This window comes from Channa argus, chromosome 6, assembly GCF_033026475.1.
Source record: "Channa argus isolate prfri chromosome 6, Channa argus male v1.0, whole genome shotgun sequence".
Classification (NCBI taxonomy): Eukaryota; Metazoa; Chordata; class Actinopteri; order Anabantiformes; family Channidae; genus Channa; species Channa argus.
The window spans coordinates 9,087,052-9,106,855 of record NC_090202.1 but is presented as its reverse complement, the minus strand read 5'-3'; the positions used below and the strand labels follow the sequence as shown (position 1 = coordinate 9,106,855).

General features: G+C 42.1%; 1 protein-coding gene across 4 annotated transcripts in view; it reads left to right on the top strand.

The window, feature by feature from the left end:
- The window catches only part of LOC137128555 (protein CASP-like), a 64,940-nt gene extending 47,406 nt beyond the window's left edge, over positions 1-17,534 (top strand). Inside the window, exons 15-23 of one of the 4 annotated variants that reach the window (XM_067506760.1) lie at positions 126-926; positions 1,555-1,638; positions 2,129-2,230; positions 2,356-2,894; positions 2,992-3,133; positions 3,797-4,084; positions 4,208-4,396; positions 7,212-7,476; positions 7,730-10,757. In XM_067506760.1, coding sequence (XP_067362861.1) covers positions 126-926; positions 1,555-1,638; positions 2,129-2,230; positions 2,356-2,894; positions 2,992-3,133; positions 3,797-4,084; positions 4,208-4,396; positions 7,212-7,476; positions 7,730-8,237 — 2,918 coding nt within the window. In that variant the 3' untranslated portion in view covers positions 8,238-10,757. Of the gene's footprint in view, positions 1-125; positions 927-1,554; positions 1,639-2,128; positions 2,231-2,355; positions 2,895-2,991; positions 3,134-3,796; positions 4,085-4,207; positions 4,397-7,211; positions 7,477-7,729; positions 10,758-14,038; positions 14,243-15,279; positions 15,393-15,507; positions 15,625-15,737; positions 15,822-16,189; positions 16,247-16,331; positions 16,413-16,514; positions 16,580-16,707 lie in introns of those variants that run through there. The other 3 variants (XM_067506763.1, XM_067506761.1, XM_067506762.1) reach the window with 3 other exon arrangements.
- The last annotated feature ends 2,270 nt before the right edge of the window (positions 17,535-19,804 follow it).

Below are 19,804 nucleotides of genomic sequence, written 5' to 3'. Positions count from 1 at the left end.
AAAAAAACATGGTTAAGATAACTTTTGGTTTTTTTTTTTTGTTTGTTTTTTATTTCTCTCTCTTTTTGGAACCCCTTTTTTGTTGACTCCCCCATAATGCATGGTGTTTTTGACCTTTCTTGTAGGGTCAGCCGGGCGAAAAGGGACAGAAGAGTGCACAACGAAGGAAGAGACCATGCCCAGCGATCCCTCTTCTTCGCCCCCTCCTCCCCCTCCCTCTCTCCCTTCTTCCTCCCAGCTCCCCTTATCACGCACCCATGCGGACCCTCTCAACACTATCACCACCACCAGCAGCGGTGAAACACACCCTTTCACTCCTACAGGAATTGGACAGGACTTCTACTCCCCTGTATTCCCTCTGGTGGGTGGTAAGATGGCTTTGAACTCCCTGATCCAGCGGCAGCTGCTCCAGACCTTCTACTCCAAAGCCTTGCAGGAGTCATCTGGAATCCCCAGTGGGGCTCTGTTGTTCACACCCTTCACTCCAACCCTAAGCTCCATCCCTACCTCTACCCCTGGCTCTGGATCTGCTGCCATCCCTCTGGCAGCTAGTAGCCCGCAGCCACCTCCAGCCAGTCCAGACATGGCTCCTGTTAATGGGAGCAGCACCGCTGGCAGCGCCCCGTCCCCTTCACCCAACCACTCTGACGCCACCACAGGAAGTGTTTTGGACGGAGAGGACATGGACACAGCAGAGATTGCTCGTCAGGTGAAAGAGCAATTGATCAAGCACAATATTGGTCAGCGTGTGTTTGGCCATTATGTGCTGGGACTGTCCCAGGGTTCTGTCAGTGAGATCTTGGCAAGACCAAAGCCATGGAACAAGCTAACCATCCGGGGAAAGGAGCCTTTCCACAAGATGAGGCAGTTTCTCGCGGATGAGCAGAACATCCTTGCACTGCGCAGCATCCAAGGACGGCAGAGAGGTGTGTTCGTGCATCTTTGTGTCGTATATGTGTGTGTGTGTGTGTGTGTGTGTGTGTGTGTGTGTGTGTGTACAGCCCTGCACAAAGCCATTGATTAGCTTGTCAATAAGGACTAGCTTTTTATTTTTCTCTTCTTAACGCCTATCCTGTGCCACACCTGTGTTTTGAGTGAGTTCCTAGTCATGCACTGATCCCAAGAGCCTCTCTTTGCTATGGTAGTCAATACAGAAACCTTTCACACATCAATAGTATTGATTGGTTGGAACTAGGAGCAAGGCAGGGGTACTGTTAACTACGGGTAGGTTCGATTAGCTTTGGGCCGCTTTTGTTAACACATCAGGACATCCCTGATTGAAGATGGTCTCAGTGACACAAAAAATATTGCAAAGTCTACCACCAAGTCCAAGACACAGTCTGAGGGGAAAAAACATAAAACATTGTAGTTAGTATGCCCTGTTTAATGCATACTTCTAAATAATTTGGCATTAGCCTGTCTTTGGCATCAGTCTAGTATTCCTGTTTGTAGTAGGTGGTGACAGTATCACTACAATATTCCTACAATCTAGCTGTAAAAGAAGAAAAACACACAAGTGCTGTAACATAGTGTGTGGTATATTGTTTTTAACAGAGGGCTCAGGCCAGCCCCAGCTTAGCCGAGTGTTTCAGGATGTTCCGAAGCGGAGAGCCCTCTCCGATACAGCTTCACACACAGGTCTGTCCCCTTCAAACACAGAGATTCTAGCACGATCTGTTTGTGTGGCATGTTTGTGTTGGGGTGAACTGTATCTATGGTGTGTGCGTGCGGGTGTGCGCGCGCTTGTGTGTTGGCATTTATTAATTTGCGGGCAAAGTATACAGATATAAGTGTGCCTTGAAGGTAACCACACTGTTCCAGTGATTTGCGTCAATGGAAAAGCCAGCATGTGTATTTAGGGATTTTATTGGTAGTTGTTATTCTGTGGGGAACATTTACTGTACGAGCCCTGTAGCACGTGTGCATGTGTGAGCTCCAAAGGGACCAGAGAAATTATGACAATCCCTCCAGCATAGCTGCCTTGTAGCTCAGTGGTGGGAATGTTGTTCTTTGTGCTGTGCTATAGTGTAATTAGTGGATGTCCTTTTATGCTCTGTTGTTGGTTATGTCTGCTCTTTTATCTGACAAGATCTTTGTTTTCTACCATTCCCTCTTTCTGTTGTTGTAGGTAACATTACAGCCCGTGTCCGCACCCCAGAGGCAGGTTCAGATGAAGCCATCAAGTCCATTCTGGAGCAGGCCAAAAGGGAGCTGCAGGTGCATAAAGCTGGTAAGTCTTATTTGTTTTTTTTTCTCCTTACTTTTAAAAGTTGTACCCTTTTTTGGCGATATACCATGGCTGTGTTTTTCTCCTCTTTTAAAGCTCTCAAGACCTTTTTCTTCTTCCCTCAACAGACCTGTCCCATTCTCAACCTTCATATGCAGGGCTGAAAGGAGGGGGTGGGGGCGGTGGAGGGGGCAGCGGATCAGACGAAGCCATCCGCTCCATCCTAGAGCAAGCTCGCCGTGAGATGGAGGCCCAACAGGCGGCACTAGAGCCCATCCTGAAAGCCTCATCTTCCTCATCAACATCATCATTATCTCAGCGGGACCTGAGCTCTCCGCTCACAGCCCCCCTTCCCCCTTACAACCCTCTGGCACTCTCCCTCAAAAAGCCTCCCAGCTCCCTCTTGTCCGCACCTTCGTCCCCATCTCCAATTCTGGACTTTAGCTCCAGTATGAAGAGAGAGGGCAGGGCTTCTTCAGGGATAGACATGTCTGCTGATGGACCTCTTAGGCTGGGTCGAAGCTCTGAAGCTTCAGGCCGCACTGGAAGTTCTGGGGGAGTGGGATACTGGAGAGAGCAGTGGTGGAGTAACATGCATACAGACCCCCGCAAGAACATAGCCAGCCAAACAGTAGAGGAAAACCACAATCATGAGGATTCCAAAGAGGTGGGGCACCAAAATAAAGCTCACGTGTGCTTCTTTGTTCTTTTAATTCTCTGTTTTTGCTCTGCCATCTAAGACATTCTTCGGGTTTGTGTTTTAGGGAATATTGAGTGACAGTCTGTCTCGACACAAACCGTGGAACAAGCTGAACCAGAGGAGCAGAGAGCCATACCTCCGCATGCAGCCGTGGCTCAATGGAGACCAGATCCAAAACGCACACATCCAGCCATCCCAGAACCAAGGTAAAAAAAACAAAAAACAGAAACGTTCACACAGCAGCACATAGAGCACATGGATTCACACAACCCAGCTTGTTGGGCTAGAGCATTATTCAGAAAGCCTGATTAAAGCTAGTGGCTAGTTGTTACTGTCAGTCTGTCACTCACCCAACCCACCCTCCTCCTCGCCTCTCTTCCTCCCACCACCTCCTTGCCCCTTTCCTTTTCCTCCCACCATCCCCCCATCCCCAGTGCTGTGGCAGTGTCAGCCAGCAAGCTGCTGGTTTGTCATGTCATAGACAAGTTAGTGTTGCAGCGCCAGATGGCAGCTCTGTGTGTGCGTGCGTGCGTGTGTGTGTCTCTCTTTCTCTCTGGGGGTGTAAACAGCAGCTAATGTACACTGACAGCTCCTCATAACTGCTCTCTTCCAGCCTGCTGAGCTGCACAGCAGTGCTACACAGACAGAGACAGGGAGATGAAGGAATAGGAGGAGGAAGCCAAAAAAGCTTCAAACTGAAAACTTAAGCACCTTTGCTGTTTGTTTAACAGGAGTTAAATTAGTTGATGTATTATGACTGAAGTCCGTCCCTAACTCAGCAGGAAGAGAAGATGAAACTGTTTCCTTACACGGTAACATGTCTTCCAACCTGTGTGATCTTTCTGGCCCTGTCTGTTCTGCTCAAACAGAGGGTACTCCCAAGACATCAGCAAGCTGCAGCCCCGCTCCAGAGTCACCCCTCAGTTCAGCTGAGGAGTCGGTCAATGGTCTCGCTGGGGATCCACTCGCTTCACAGTCCTCCAGTCTCAAACCTCCGTCTGACGATCCCTCAGGTGGGGAGTCTCAGCCTGGTACCCCGTTACCTCTACCAGGTCACTCTGGTCTCAGCATCCAGGAGATGGTCGCAATGTCTCCTGAGCTTGATACTTATGCCATCACCAAGAAGGTTAAGGAGGTGCTGACTGATAACAACCTTGGTAAGAAACGCAAGGATTACAATTGCCTTTAGGTAGTCTTTCTCTTTGCCTTGCCTCTCAATTATTCAGTCACAGAATCAATTCTTAGAGAGAAACATTTCCTTCCCCCTCTCTCTTAACCAGGCCAGCGTTTGTTTGGGGAGACTATCCTGGGTCTGACTCAGGGTTCTGTCTCAGACTTGCTGGCCAGGCCCAAACCATGGCACAAGCTCAGCCTCAAGGGCAGGGAGCCCTTCGTCCGCATGCAACTCTGGCTCCAGGATCCACACAGTGTGGAAAAACTCATGGACATGAAACGCCTGGAGAAGAAAGGTGTGTAGAAAAGAGTTAATTGAAGGAGATATAAATGCACAGTCCATGCAGCGCAGGGAGCCATCAAAAATAATAAACGAAAGGCTACCAGAAAAACGTTCATGTTATATGCTCAAGCATGCACTTTCTTTATTATTTTGTTCACAATAAAGCACAAGCGGCAGCCTTCGAAATACTTATGCACATCTACACACACACTATCCTTTGTGCAGGACAGCAGAGCATGTTGTGCAGATCACAGTCATCTTGGTGTGGTGTCAGTACCAATCAGGACTGCAGACATCACATACTGTATTAGATGTGACAGCTAGGGGACTGCCGGGGGGCCAGCTTACTCACAGTCATCAGCACTCCTCTTCATCGTCATCATCATAATAATCGTCAGTGTCTATAAGCTCATATTTTTATCATTTGTTAGCCCATAGCCTGCTCTATCACTCTATCATTCTGTGTTGCACGGTGCATTAAGAAATAAGCTCAACTAAGAGGCTTCCTCCTCTTTCCTGTTGCCTCAGAGTGGCCTGGACTGTTCTTTGTGGGCATGTCATACACGTTTGAACCTGCTACTAGGCACAAGCATCCAGGCAGTTTATCTTTCTGATATCACAGAAGGGCAAGAAATAAAACTGGCCTAACACCAGTGTGTTTGAGGGTTGGATGGGTTGGGTAACCCTCCATTCAACTTCATCTTGGATTATTGACCCAAAAATAATGTATGCAAATAGCAATAGGCAATAGTTCTGGCCAGTAGCAGAGCCTAGACAAAAGACACGGCCCTAGTCTAGAGCAACATATTTGACCTCTCACCCTTGTGGTACAAGCCTGCAAGGCAGCACACAACTTTCAAAGTGATCTAACCTTGCTCTGAGGGGTTTTTTCCTGCAATACTAATACATATCTGGCAAAGTGTATAGAGGTTGAGAAAATGTCAACTGCAAGCAAAGCTGCCATGAGCTGTTCATTTTCAGCTGCTGTTGCCCGAAGTGAATGGTGCTGTTTGTTTGCTATAAAATGGAAGAGATGCCCTCATTGTTACATTTCCTAAATGAGATGGCTGCACCACCTAGTGGCTATTTGTGATGTTGCAAAGATTAGATTTCCCTTTCTACAACCCCAATTTCACAAAAATTGGGAAAACGTATAAAACGCAAATAAAAACAGTGCAATGATTTGCAAATCTCATCAACCAATATATTTTATTCACAAAAGAACATATCAGATGTTGAAACCGAAAAATTTCAACATTTCATGGAAAATATTTAGTCATTTTGAATTTGATGGCAGCAACAAATCTCAAAAAAGTTGGAAGAAAATGTTTTCCACGGTGTAGCATCCCCTATTCTTTAAACAAGTGTCTGCAAAGTGAGGAGACCAGTTGCTGTAGTTTTAAGAGAGGAATGTTGTCCCATTCTTCCGTTCTGATTCAGGATTCTAGCTGCTCAACAGTCCTGGGCCTTTGTTGCTGGATTTTTCATTTTATGATGTGCCGATTGTTTTCTATTGGGGAAAGGTCTGGACTGCACACAGGCCAGTTCAGCACCTGGATTCTTCTCCTGCGAAGCCATGCTGTTGTGATGGATGCAATATGTGGTTTAGCATTGTTTTGCTGAAATATGCAAGAAAGAGACTGAAAGAGACATTGTCTGGATGGGAGCATATGTTGCTCTATAACCTCTATATACTTTTCAGCATTGATGGTGTCTTTCATTAGTGCCCACTCCATAGGCACTAATGCACCCTCATACCATCAGAGATGCAGGCTTTTGAACTTTCCGCTGTTAACAAGCTGGATGGTCCCTCTCCTCTCCAGGGCATCCATGCTTTCCAAAAAGAATTTCAAATTTCGAATGATCTGACCACAGAACAGTTTACCAATTTGCCTCAGACCATTTTAAATGAGCTTTGGCCAGAGAACACGGCAGCGTTTCTGGATCGTGTTCACGTATGGCCTCTTCTTTGCATGACACAGCTTTAACTAACATTTGTGGATTGCACTGTGAACTGTGTTCACAACTGTGTTCACAGTCAGTGATTTCTGGAAGTGTTCCTGAGCCCATTCAGTGATCACATGCATCCAGTTTTGACCTTTGGCCTTGTCTCTTGCACACAGAGATTCCTCCTGATATATACTGTAGATGGTGGGATCTTCAAAGTCTTTGGAATTTTACATTGAGGAACATTTTTCTGAAATTGTTGAACAATTTATTGGTGCAGGTTGTCACAGATTGTGAACCTCTGCCCATCTTTACATTCAAAATGCTCTGCCGCTCTAAATGCTCCTTTTATAACCAGCCATCTTACTGACCTGTTGCCAATTAACGTAATTAGTTGTCAGATGCTCCTCCATTTTGTTTTTGATTACTTTTCCAGTCTTTTGTTCCCCCTCTTCTAACTTTTTTGATATGTGTTACTGCAATCAAATTCAAAATTAGCTAATATTTTCCATGAAATGGTAAAATGTCTCACTTCAAACATCTAATATGCTGTTTATGTTCTATTGTGAATAAAAAATATGGGTTGATGAGATTTGCCTCGCTGTCAAACATATAGCACCCACCTTAACAGATCTCTGATGTATAAGCCTGTTAAATCTTTAAAAGATTTGGAGTAGTTGTACTTCACATGAATATTCCTTGTCAGATCTCATGCTCATCACACAGACACTTGCTTCTAAATACTAAAGAAAATGAAAAGTAGAGATTCTAAACCAGACCACCAATCTGCTGCAGATATGATTTTGTTATAGAAATTTAAAATAACATAAAACATAACTGATGCACCAGTTTCCCCCTCTTGTTTTTGTCTTATTGTTTAGCTTACATGAAGAGGCGGCTGAGCTCGCTAAGTGATAGTCATTCTGTGGATGGAGTCTTGGTGGGCACAGATTACATGCAGGGCTCTCAGAGTCCAGGACAGCAGCAGCTGAAGAAGCCCAGGGTTGTGTTGGGCCCTGAGGAGAAGGAGGCTCTGAAAAAGGCGTACCAACAGAAGCCCTATCCTTCACCGAAGACCATCGAGGAGCTGGCCTCCCAGCTCAACCTGAAAACCAGTACGGTTATCAACTGGTTTCACAATTACAGGTTAGTATAGGAGATGATTTTCTGTATTTAAGCAGGATTGTACGGTATATGCATTACAAGTTGGTGAAAATTGTATTTGAATGTTTAGAATAAATCTTGTTGCATTGGTATTTTGCAATCTATTTTGGGACATTTTCCCGGGGCTGTTTATATTTCCCTGTCCCCCATAAAAGACATGTACAATAATTAATATCAGTAAAGATTAGGTTTGTGTTAAATATGATTTTTCATAAGTGTCTGAACTTCCCATTAGGTCGCGTATCCGGCGAGAGCTCTTCATAGAGGAGATCCAGGCAGCTGGAGGGGTAGGCCCTGGCAGTGAGGGGGGCTCCCCTTCCCTACGTGGGTCCAAATCAGGAGAGGGGGACAGCTGTGATGGGACAGAATCTGAGGGCACAGTGGAGACACGCCAAGGACTCGGCATTGGCCTTGAGGATCATAGAGGAGCATGCAAAGACCAAGATATGGAAGCTGAGTCTGAGGCAGGGGGCTCTAATAACTCCCCTGCCCAGATAGACTGCTCCACCTCAGGCTTATCTGGGCCAGGCTCCAGCTGTGGACAGAGCGGACTGGGGCTCTTTAGCCTCACAGAGGCATCCTCCAGCAGCTCTGCCTCTAGTACTAACATCCCTGCCTCTGGCCCTGCCAGAAACCCTAGGGACAACAATCTGCGCAAGAAGAAAGCAGCCAATCTGAATAACATCATCCACAGGCTGGAGAAGGCTGCCAGCAAAGAGGATCCCTCTGAGTGGGAGTTCTAGCTCCCCCTGATCATCCTTCATCTCTCTCGTCTCATAACCTCACGACCTCTAACCTTGGACCCCTCCTGCTCTGTTCCAGTTGGAGAGTGGACACAGCCAAAGTCAAGCTCAGCAGCCATTTTTATTACATAGAAGCTTTCCGCAAGAAGGAAAGAATCAAAGAGTGTTTGGCAAAACCCTTAAAAAGAAGATTTACTGAGTACCTAGAAGAACAAAATAGGAGATCTTAAGTGTCTCTCCTTTTTTTTTTTTTTTTTTTTTTTTTTTAAACTAAGTTTTGTTTTTGTACTGAGAAAAGCACTTAGCCGTCCTGTTGGCCACTGGCCCTGCTGTACCTCCCCTATCACCAGCCATTGGTGCACCAGACTGGTTAGTCCTGAGCTGGGGTCTGACCTGCAGCTGGGGTTGAAAACTGGACTCAGTATCACAGGCAAGGCCTGACACAGCAGCTGTCACAGTGATAGACACTGATAGATGATAGATAGAGACAGGAACTCTCTTACAAGAACTCTCACTTTCTTAAAGGAGATTCTTTCCGCTCTTCTCACCTCCCAAGTGTCCACAAACCTCCCCTCACTCAGTGAGATGCCTCATTTTTCACACTGTAGAGTGACTGTTACAAACCCTTTGCCTTTTTCACTCACTGCGTATGCGTGTTTGTATGTTAGGGGTTGTGTCAGTGTGCACGTGTGTGTGTGTCTGTGTGTTGGTATCTATGTATGCATGCATACACACTGAAAAATGATGTGTATGTGTGTCCTCTTCTCAATGGCAGCATGTTTTCTTTTTTTATCCCACTCCTACACTCTTAAGAGGGTAGTGGAAGGCCTGCTGGCTGAGCTGCCATGGTTACTGATGTAAGAAAGATGAACTTTGACCTGTTGTGTCCCCTATCCTATCCTGCTGACAGCCATGTAATGGCCAGAAGGATGTCGAAGTCCTCACAAACACACGCACTCATCTAAAGAGGAAGGAAAGGACGGAACCCTTTTTTGCCTCCTTAAGCCCTTCTTTTTAGGATGAAGGATGATCTCTTTTTTTGATATTGCAATTTGGTTGCCAATAAGAGATTGCACAGTCTATTGACTCTAAAGAGTACAAAATAGGGAACTCTAGGAAGCATTTTAATTAGTACAGAATAAGAACCGAAAATAAGCGAATAACAAGTTACTGTTTAAAAAAACAAATTAGAATGGAATAATGTTGCATTGTTGAAATACGATACAATGAATTCACGTAGTACTGTAGCTGTCTGACATGGTGATACTATACGTGTCTCTTGTTTTAGGTTGTGCACGTCACAACTTTGCCCAGCACTGGACCTGCTGGGTGTATGTGTGTGTGTGTGTGCGTGTGTGCACCACCGACAAATTTTATCTGTTCACAAATACATCTTTTTATAGGCCAAATCAGGAAGTGTGTGTGTGTGTGCGTGTGTGTGTATGCACGTCTTGTGTGCATTGTATTTGCCTGCATGTAATCAGGGTTGAGGTCAGTTCACTCAGAGTTTAATCGAAGAAGTAGGCTATTAATAATAACATTATTGACTGAAAGCATGGGTTTTAGCCAATGAATTGTGATGTACAGTACTTGATTAATCTGTACCTTCTCTTCATTGGCATCAGAATGAATTCACCCCAACCCTGTTGTGAGTAGTTACCACTCTCCTCTAGTCTTTCCTGTATCCAGGGATGTAAGTCTTTTGCATTGAATTCTACTGTATACACTACAAATTATAAGGCATATCACCTCCTCCCTGTCCCACACAAGCCCTCAGTGCCTGTCAGCCCACTGCCTCCCCTTTGTGTATGTGTGTGTGTGTCTGTGTGTGCGCGCATGCGGGTGGGTGCATTGGAACGCATGCCTGTCATTACATGCGTGTGCACAAGCATGTGTGATTGAGGAGTGCTAAGTGTTTTCAATGAGTGGGGTCATATTTCATATCTACTTGCACACACTACTAGTGCACAACTGACACCCTTCTTTAAGCTGTTTGATGCGTTACCATTACATTAATCTTCTCACAAAGTAGTGTAATACTATGATTTACTGTAGCTTGGTTTTATTGCTATTTTGCATTTATAGTTTGGTTTTTATTCTGCTTATTTATAGGTGCTGTATTTTTCATTTAATGTCTTATCATTTGAGTTGTCTATTTTGTAAGGGATTATACTGTTCCTGAGGGCAAGTAACATTTTTATTAGACGTATAGACTGCCGGCAGTATTGGTTAATATTTACAAAGATGTACTAGTTCTCATTTGTTTGTATATTCATGAATCCTAAAGGTTAGTGTCATTTGAATAGCTTTGAATAATGTGTTTGCTACAGTTCATGCTCCCAGAAGCATAAAGCTTATACCACAATAGTTATGCTCTTAAACTGCTAGCTAGAGAATCAAAGGACATATCAAAATCACTGAATATATGATAGCATATCTCTTTTCCTGTTTTCTATTGTCCATGAGTTTTTTTTTATTTTTATATATATATATATATATATATATATATATATATATATATATATATATATATATATATATATATATATATATATATATATATATATATATATATATATATATATATATATATATATATATATATATATATATATATATATATATATATATATATATATATAAAAAATTGGCTGTTTCTTGGGCAAGCCCAACACTAACTCTCGGCAGGGCGTGCAGCTTTCTTTAGATAGACTTCACCCACTCTTGAATCACATTAACATCAAAAGGTCCAAATGTATATGCTTAAATAGGTCAAAAGAAATTACCGGAAAATAACAACACATGTTAACTTGAGGTCATATCTGCCAAATTGAGATTAGAGAAGTTTACCAGCTAGCAAGTGTGCTATGCCACATTTAACAGAGTTAGCCAGCCTATGATTATGCAGAATTTCTATTGCAGTCCATAACACAGCACTTATTAGGATCTTTTCTGAAGACTTAACCTAGGACAGGGTCTGTAAACACTACATCAGAATACAATCCCGGGATCCTGGGAAATGTATGCCTTTTTAAAAAAGTGGTTGTGAACCAAGCACAGACTCTTATCCGTATTCTAACACTAAAACATTAAAGCATAATAAAATGGTATCCATGTTTTTTACACGATAAACTGTAATCTTACACAGCAGCCCCTTGTTTCAAACTACAGATGTCTGTGTGACAGAAAGGGCCATTGTCCTGTACAGTTGTGGATATGAGTTACCACCTGTTTTGGTTTGTATCGTAAATCTCCGCAATCCCTCTTTAAGCCTTCCTTCTCCCTAAACGTACATCCAGACAAATTGGCAACAAACTTAAAAGTTGCTAATAACCCCATTGCACTGCATTAAGATGCATTAGCTCAAATTGAAATTTCCTGTTTAATTGTAAAACTACTCCAACATTGGCTCTTCCTGTGGATGACCGACGTGAAACATCGGTTTTGTGCAGAACTCTGAAGGCCTATTGCCTTCTATTGGACTGCTTGGACTGGACAACCACAGTGTGTTTTTGGTGATGAATGGCTACTGTAATGCATAAGCACTTAACCCATTAGCTGTTTTATAGTCAGATCCATCAATTCACCTAAACCATGTGAGATCATCAGATTTGTGCCTTTAACTGCCAAGCAGGGCACCAAACTAGTGATGTCATTAGATGTAGACGATTTCACCCAATTTGTTCATAATCTGTCATGTGACATCTCAATTGAAATTTATTTCTCATACACTTCATATTGGTACTTTAAAGGTGACTTTTCTCCGCTGTCTGGTTATTGTTGTATATAACAGCTGGGGTTGAGTGAAACAGTAAAAAGAGAAAACAAACGTGTATATTCTTAAGACTGACCTGCTAATGCGCTTTGGTCTGGGTGTCATTTCATTCTCCCACAATGCATTTCTTACGTTGTACATGACCTAACTAGCAACAAAAGGCCAGAGCATTGAATGAAGGAGGAAGCATGCAGAAACAGCATTCACTGTAATAACACTGAATTTATTCATAGGGCATTTTGTATTTTTTCTTTTTGTGTCAGGTTTGCTGTGACATTTAATAACGGCACTACAGGTATTGATAATGACGTGTGCCAATTTTAATGGTTATTTGGAAAAGAGACGTGTAAATACATTTGATCGAGTAGCTATTGATTCACTATTGTCACAGTATGCTTTTGTTTTGAAGGCAGGAGGAGAGAAGGGACGATTCAGGACTTTTCCATGATCCACAGATATTTTTCTACAAATTTAAATCAGATGATTCTATACACTGTTGAATAACATTGTAAAGGTGTAACAGATGCTGTATATCATATCATGTTTTCTGAAGTCGTAAAGCTTTACTGTATGATCTGTTGAAGTAGTGGTTGTTCATTTGACATATTAGTTGTAATGGAAGCCCGAACAGCAGCACTGGTCACCATATTCAGGAAAAAAAAAAAAGAAAGAAAAGAAAAACCTCAGATGTTTTTTGTAATACTTTTAGAATATATCTTATGAAGTGGGTTTTTGTAAGGAAACACTTTCGAATCAGTGGTGCTGTATGCAGAGCACACTCAATAAGACATACACACATAGTACAGCACAATACACTCTCATTTTAACCCCCTCCCCTCCTTTTCATGTGTAACTTGCGTGCTTTTGGGTTTTCGCTCACCTCTCACATTGTCTTCAGCTAATTTTAAGTCTTAAACCATTTTCTCTTATCTAATCAGTTATTTCACACGTAACTGTTGAATACTACTACCCAGAGGTCAACTCTGGGACAATAAACATTTCAGTAAATACTTGCAAGACTTAAAAGAGGAAACAAAAAGCCAAATAGTGAAATAGGTATCCACCTCTGCTGAAAGGTTGCTCACAGTTGTCTGTATGTTGCTACCTTGTGTCGTCACTTCAGCTCACCCATAGCTTAAACCACAGTGTAGTTTTACAACCAAATGACCTAGGGAGATCTTCGCCTCCCCCTTTTGGAAAGCTTTAAGATCCTTGTTGAGGCTTTAGCAAGTTCGGAGTGTATTTAGGTGATTTTTTTCCCCCCAACCTGTCATCAACAATGTGGAAGTAATAATTCTCATAACTTCTCCCACTGCTTATTTTGTGAGTGTGTGTGCGTGTATGTGTGTGTTGTAGTACAAAAGGCTGCATGACTGTAAAAGGATGGTTCAGATGTTTTTGAAAGTTGTTTCCCTAGCACTTCTGTCAATCCTGAGGTGCTTTTTTTTCTCCTTCGGGGTCTCCCTCCCTTTCATTTTTCCTCATGTATCATTGTTTCTTTATCTTTCTATTTACTAAACGTATCATGTTGTTTGTTCTCAGCACTGTAAAACAGTCCCTTCTACAACATTGAAAAGCAATATCACTGTATGAAATGTTCACAATGTATTTGTTATGATTGACATTTGATTCATCATCATTATTATTCACATGCACCCTAGGTGTGATAATTGAAGTAAATCTCTTTTATACAAATACTAAAAGTGTGCTGTGGTAGTTTGTTGTTGTTTTTTGTTTGTTTTTCTGTTATTGTTTTTATGTCAAAACCTTGGAAAATGTATTTTGTTGTACAAACGGGTGGTTCTGTAAAATAAGTATTCTCAGAGAAAGAGAGGGGTTTAAAAAAAGGGGGGGGGATGGGGGGGTTCTGTGATGTTCTGAAATTAGACTCCTGCAGCCATTACCGTGTGCTATAGGTGAGTTATGTTGGCAACTATTTAAAAACAATTCAAATGGCAAAAAAGTAATACACAAAAATACACACAATAAATGATTCTCAATTATCTGCCCTCTGTGTCCTCAACAGGTCGTTATGCAGAGCTGCAGTTGGAGTTTTCGGCTGCAGTGCGGATAAGCGCTGAGCAGAAGGAGCTGATCTTGAAACTGGAGCATGACTTGAGCACCATCCAGGCCATGTCCTCCCTGCCACGTCCCGACGCAGACGGGTCTGAGGTCGGCAACATCGGTAACATCCCGGACCCAATTAAAGAGGCCAGTGCCATGTTTACTGGTAAACACCTGAATTAATTAAGTTGTCTTAGCTTCAATCCAAGGAATTGGACAGACATCTTTGGTGTGGCAATGCGGGCTGAACATGTATCATGCTTAACCCTTAACCTGAACCTCAGTGTAGCCCAACCTTATTCCAAAACCAACAGTTTATCTTTGCTACACCTACTAAAACTGAAGGAGGCATTATTGGAAACGGTGTGTAAAAAGGGCGTAGACATTTAGAGAGGCAGGGTTCTTAGACAGGCCATCAGTCTGTCTCAGGTCAAGGCACCATTACTCTTACAATATTAAGCAGTCAAATAAAAAAAATATAATTTTCTGAGCTTTCAGCATTAAATCCCAAGTAAATGATCACATGCTGATTAAAAGTATCTTGGATGTTGATGTCAATGATCTACTCAGATTTGTGTTCCTGCTAAATACAAATTATGAGAAGATAGATTATAAACACTCTGCTTCAAATTATATGTTTAAATTCAGCACAAACCATCTGTTTTTCTTTCTAAATAAATATATGAACTGTTTGTATTTAGTGTAACTATCCATGATCAGCATTTGATCCATCTATATTCAAGAGTCATTTTAGTGACCTTTTCCCCCTTGTGTCAAAAAGTTCATAATCTCCACTTTATACCACAGGCATCACAACTTTATAACTTTTGAATTCTTTCAATTAATCTCCCTTCTTTGATGCTTGTGTGAAGTTTCTACATTGAAGAGTCTTTGCTCTGACAGAGCAAATGAATGCAATGCCAACCTCACAGGCAAAACTGTAAAAAGCTGAAATCTGACTTCCTGACAGCACATTTTCTCTCATTTATAGGTTAACCCGCTGAGAGGAAGCGTTGCGTGGGGTTGTCTGTTTGAATATGGAAAACTAGTCTGATTAGAGGAGCCTCAGTGTTTCTGTGCATACATGTGCCAATCAAAAGTCTGGGGGGTTTTTTGCCACAAAAGTCAAGTTAAGAGTGTCATGCAACATGTACATATTAAGTGTATATTTAAGTGTTTAATCATGCTATGTGTTATGGCCAGCTTCAGGCGTGAGCCCCCATCCTGAGCTTCCTCAAGGCCAGATGGACTCTCTCCTCTCTATCATCTCCAGCCAAAGGGAGAGGTTCCGCTCCCGCAACCAGGAGCTGGAAGCAGTGAGTCACGATCTCTCTCTCTGTCTCACTCACACAAACAGTGTAAATTCCTATATATCTTGGTGTCTGTTTCGAGGAGACTTAATTTCTCTTTTGTTTTCTCTGTCCCCTGCAGGAAAATCGCTCCATGCAGCAGACCATGCAGGCCCTGCAGAATGAACTGGACAGCCTGAGAGCAGACAACATCAAACTCTATGAGAAAATCAAATTCCTCCAGAGCTACCCTGGCAGAGTGCGTGCGTGCATGCGTGTGTCTGTGTGTGTGTGTGTGTGTGTTCATTCTACAAAGGTGACATTATGTCACGTTCTGATATTTTCTAAATCCCCTCCCCCCCTGTGCTTTAGGCTGGAGGTAGTGACGACACTGTGATGCGCTACTCCTCCCAGTATGAGGAAAGACTGGATCCATTTGCTTCCTTCAGCAAGAGGGTACAAGACACACAGAAGATCTTTTGAATACTCTGAAACAACCTGCTGTTTTTGGGTCATTTGGTCGATGAAAAAATGTTTTTTACTATATGACAACTGACTAAACACGGAAATTAAAAAGAGCCCACTTGCTGTCATTCCTGCAGCATCATCACCAGTTAGATCCTCCATTTTGCACTTTAGACAGAATCTACAAATAAGTTATGAATGAGAGACCTTTAGCTGCACAGCCACAATATACAGAATTTTCAGCGTGGAAATGACTCGCCCACTTCTAGATTTACTATTGCTGTTATTTTTACTGCTGTCACAGTTGATGATTATCCCAAATCAAGTTTATGTTACAGCTAACTTGTATGTGTTTGCAGGAGCGTCAGCGCAGATACCTGAGCCTCAGCCCCTGGAGTAAAGCAACCTTGAGTCTAGTGAGCCTTGAACACACAAACGCGCACACACACCTTGTGTTTGGTGCCACCTTTTGTCTAACCCTTGTGTTTTTTTTACTCTAAGGGACGAGTGATTCTCTCAAACAAAATGGCCAGGACTGTTGCTTTCTTCTACACCCTGTTTCTGCACTGTTTGGTCTTCTTGGTAATCTGAGGAGCTTCTGATACACAGTTAACATTTCTGCCTGTCTGTTCAGCTTCACAGACCCTGACTTGTGTGTGACCTGTCACCTTATTTTTCCTCCAGGTGTTGTACAAAACAGCTTGGAGCGAGAGTATTGGCAGAGACTGCTCAGCTTTCTGTGCCAAAAAGTGAGTACACGTCTTACAGTTGAATCCAAGACATGAACATGTATATGACTTTATATTTCTGCATCATGTGTGAACTGAACAAGCCGTTTAATTCCCTTCAGGTCTAACTTTCTTTTTGTTCCTTTTAGGTATGCTGACCACCTCCATCGTTTCCATGAGGACGATCAGAACCTCTAAGGTCTCCTGCAATATTGCCATCATGTCCCAGTTGGGATAGGGTGGGTCCAGCATTCAACAGCATGCATGTCCTGCATCGAAGTTCACCTATTTATGCTCCACATGAAGGCCGAGCTTTATTTTGATCATTTGTCTAACATCTCCACTAGAGGGCAGTTACTGATCTGACTGTAACTCAATGGGGCGATTAATTCCAATACAAGTTTTTCTCAGATAAGTTGCAATTAATACATAACTCTATATTTGATGGTTTTTTTCGTGGGCTCCAAGACTATTATAATACTATATGCCAGTCATTAAAAATTATGTGATATGTGCTGTTTTGGCACACCTTTATTGAAATTATGATTCTTCCTAAACTAAAGGGACCACAGTACTTGGGTAGTGTAATGTTTTTTTCTGCATTTAACTGAAATTTTGAATTAATAGGTAAAGTTGTTTGAAGATCACAGGACATGGTTAACATATTTCATGTTTGATTAGAGAGTGAAAGCACGTGTTCTTCCTGTGACAGGTGACTAGGGTTTAAGATGTTATGGTGGTGGAACAGTGTATACTTGAGATTGAGTGATTGATTAATGAGTAAATACAATTTTACTGACTTGTGACAGGGAAATCATGGTGTTACTTTTACCTGCTAGATGAGGGTTTCCAGTAAAAATACATCATTACAGAGTGCAAATATTGTTTCCCAAGACAAATCACTGTGCACGTTTACCTGCTTACTTCTTCCCTCTCTGAAATTGCAGATATATTCCAAATAAAGTCTATGCAGTTATTTCTCTCGTATTTTTTCATTTCAATGTGTGTGTAACAGTGAAGATAAAGATGATAAATAAGTTGCTGAGTTGGTAGAGTGGCCGCCTACCGACCATAGGGTCAGAGGTTCGCGCTCCGCTCTTCCTGACCACATGTCTGGCCAAAACACGAACCGCTAACTGCCCTCCCCAATTTCCCAAGTCCAGTAGAAATTGGGGAGGCTTGGGTCAGGAAGGGCATCTGGCTTAAAAAAAAAAAACTGTGCCAAATCAACATGTGGACAAACGATCCACTGTGGTGACCCTGAACTCAAAGGATAAGCCAAAAAAGATAAAATAGACGGATGGGCAAATGTTGATTTTACACTTTACACACAATTCTTACACAGAATCCATTATGAAGAACAGGTAGTGCATTTTATGGGAAAGTTCTGTCAGCTTGCTCCAATGAAAACCCAGCAATGAATTCATCCTAGTAACATATTCTGAAACTACAGGTTAAACTCCAGCTGAATCTGGAACTTACAATCACAGGAGGAGTGGGGAGTGACACAACCATCTACCTCTATATAGAATTAAGAAACCTTTCTTACATTAAGAGTAATATTCTTTTGAGTGGCAGTGGAGAAATATTTTATTATAGGTATTTGTTCCGGAGGAGCAGTGATGGGTTTAGTGCAGAGAGGATACTGAACTAATTCACACAATTGTGCTCAATCATTTGACCTTGTGTTATTGACAGTGCAGGAAGTATGATGGTGGCTGTGAGGGGCATAAAGAGAAGCACAAGTGCCTTTTTTCTGCCCTTTAAACCAGTTTTTCATTAATATTGTTTATTCTGATATGAAGATGTCATTTCTTCCCCAAGTGTCAGCTAGCTCCAGTTGGGGAACCTGCAGCCACATCTACCATAATATTGTTACGACATTTGAATTATATTATGTTATATTATACCCACTTTGACCTCAATAATAAACACATGGTAGAATTATCACCTTTCTGGCAGTTTCAACCTTAAAACAGAGAAATTATATCCTTGTAAAAGTAGAATTCACGGCAGAGCCACTGTGTTGGATTTCATTAAATTTCACAAGTGGTCACAGTGTTAAAGCCAATCGGTGTATATGCCTGGTTGCTGAAAGTTACGGCCTTCATTGTTGTCCAAAAACACAGGTACACATACATTAAGCGATTAAACATGCACATGAATACTGCTGTTTATTTTGATCCAATCCCAAACACTCTGTGCTGCTGAAAATAGATTCACAACAGTCCCCTATAAACCTACTGTTTATTGCTCTGTGAGTAATGTTAGTAATTGTTAGAAACTACAGTACTCAGATTTTCTAGGATATTAAAGATGAAAGTAGATCATATTTTTAGTACTTTTTTTAAGTTTTATGAATCGATGGGCTTAGTGCGGACTAAGACAGACACACAGATTGTGTCTGAGTCATAGTTAAAGTACTGTTCATTTTGTCTTTTCACCCAAGTTCTGATGCGAGGTGATAGTGCACACTCTGTTTAACAGCTGACCCAAAAAGAAGACTGGCTGATGTGTGCGCTGAAACACACACAGTGATGAAGAGAATGAATGTGAGTGATTCAGGTCTCAGCACGTCCCACTGATAGCTCCTTGCATCTGAGTGTGACTCAATTTAGATTACATTATTTATGAGAAGTCTCCTCTCAAAGAGCACCTCAGCTCACTGTCATTAAAGACTAACAACACACACACACCTCGTTCACCGCCACCTTTCCCTTTATCTTAAGCTCCTTTTTGCTTATCAATCAGAGCAGAGCCTGAGCCATCTCAGCATGGTTAAAGCCTTATTGTGCCCTTCAAAGCGCCATTCACCTTTAACCCGAAGCTTGCCCTCCTTTTACTTCTCTGCTCTTGTCACCATTTTCCATGTCTACATCTTTTTTTCAAGTCCTTCATCTCAGCTTCTGCAGCAGCCTATCGAGGGCTCCATGAATATTAACAATGTCCGTCTGTGGAATAACAAAGGTCTTAAGTTAAGCCTAATGGCCTAGTGATGTTTTTAGTCCTGTGGACATTTCACATCGAGCTTTGGTTGGAGAGCTTCCTTTAATGACCACACACTGATGGGTCAACATTTAACTTTTTTTTTTTTTTTAGACTGCCAGGTAGCAGATCTTACAATGAGAACACTCTAGGTGGGCAAAAAAGAAGAATGTTAGATTATTTAATCTGTCTCTCTGTCCAGATTTTTATTTTCAACATGGGTTCAACAGAGGGCAGTAAAGTTATGTTTTACTATGGATA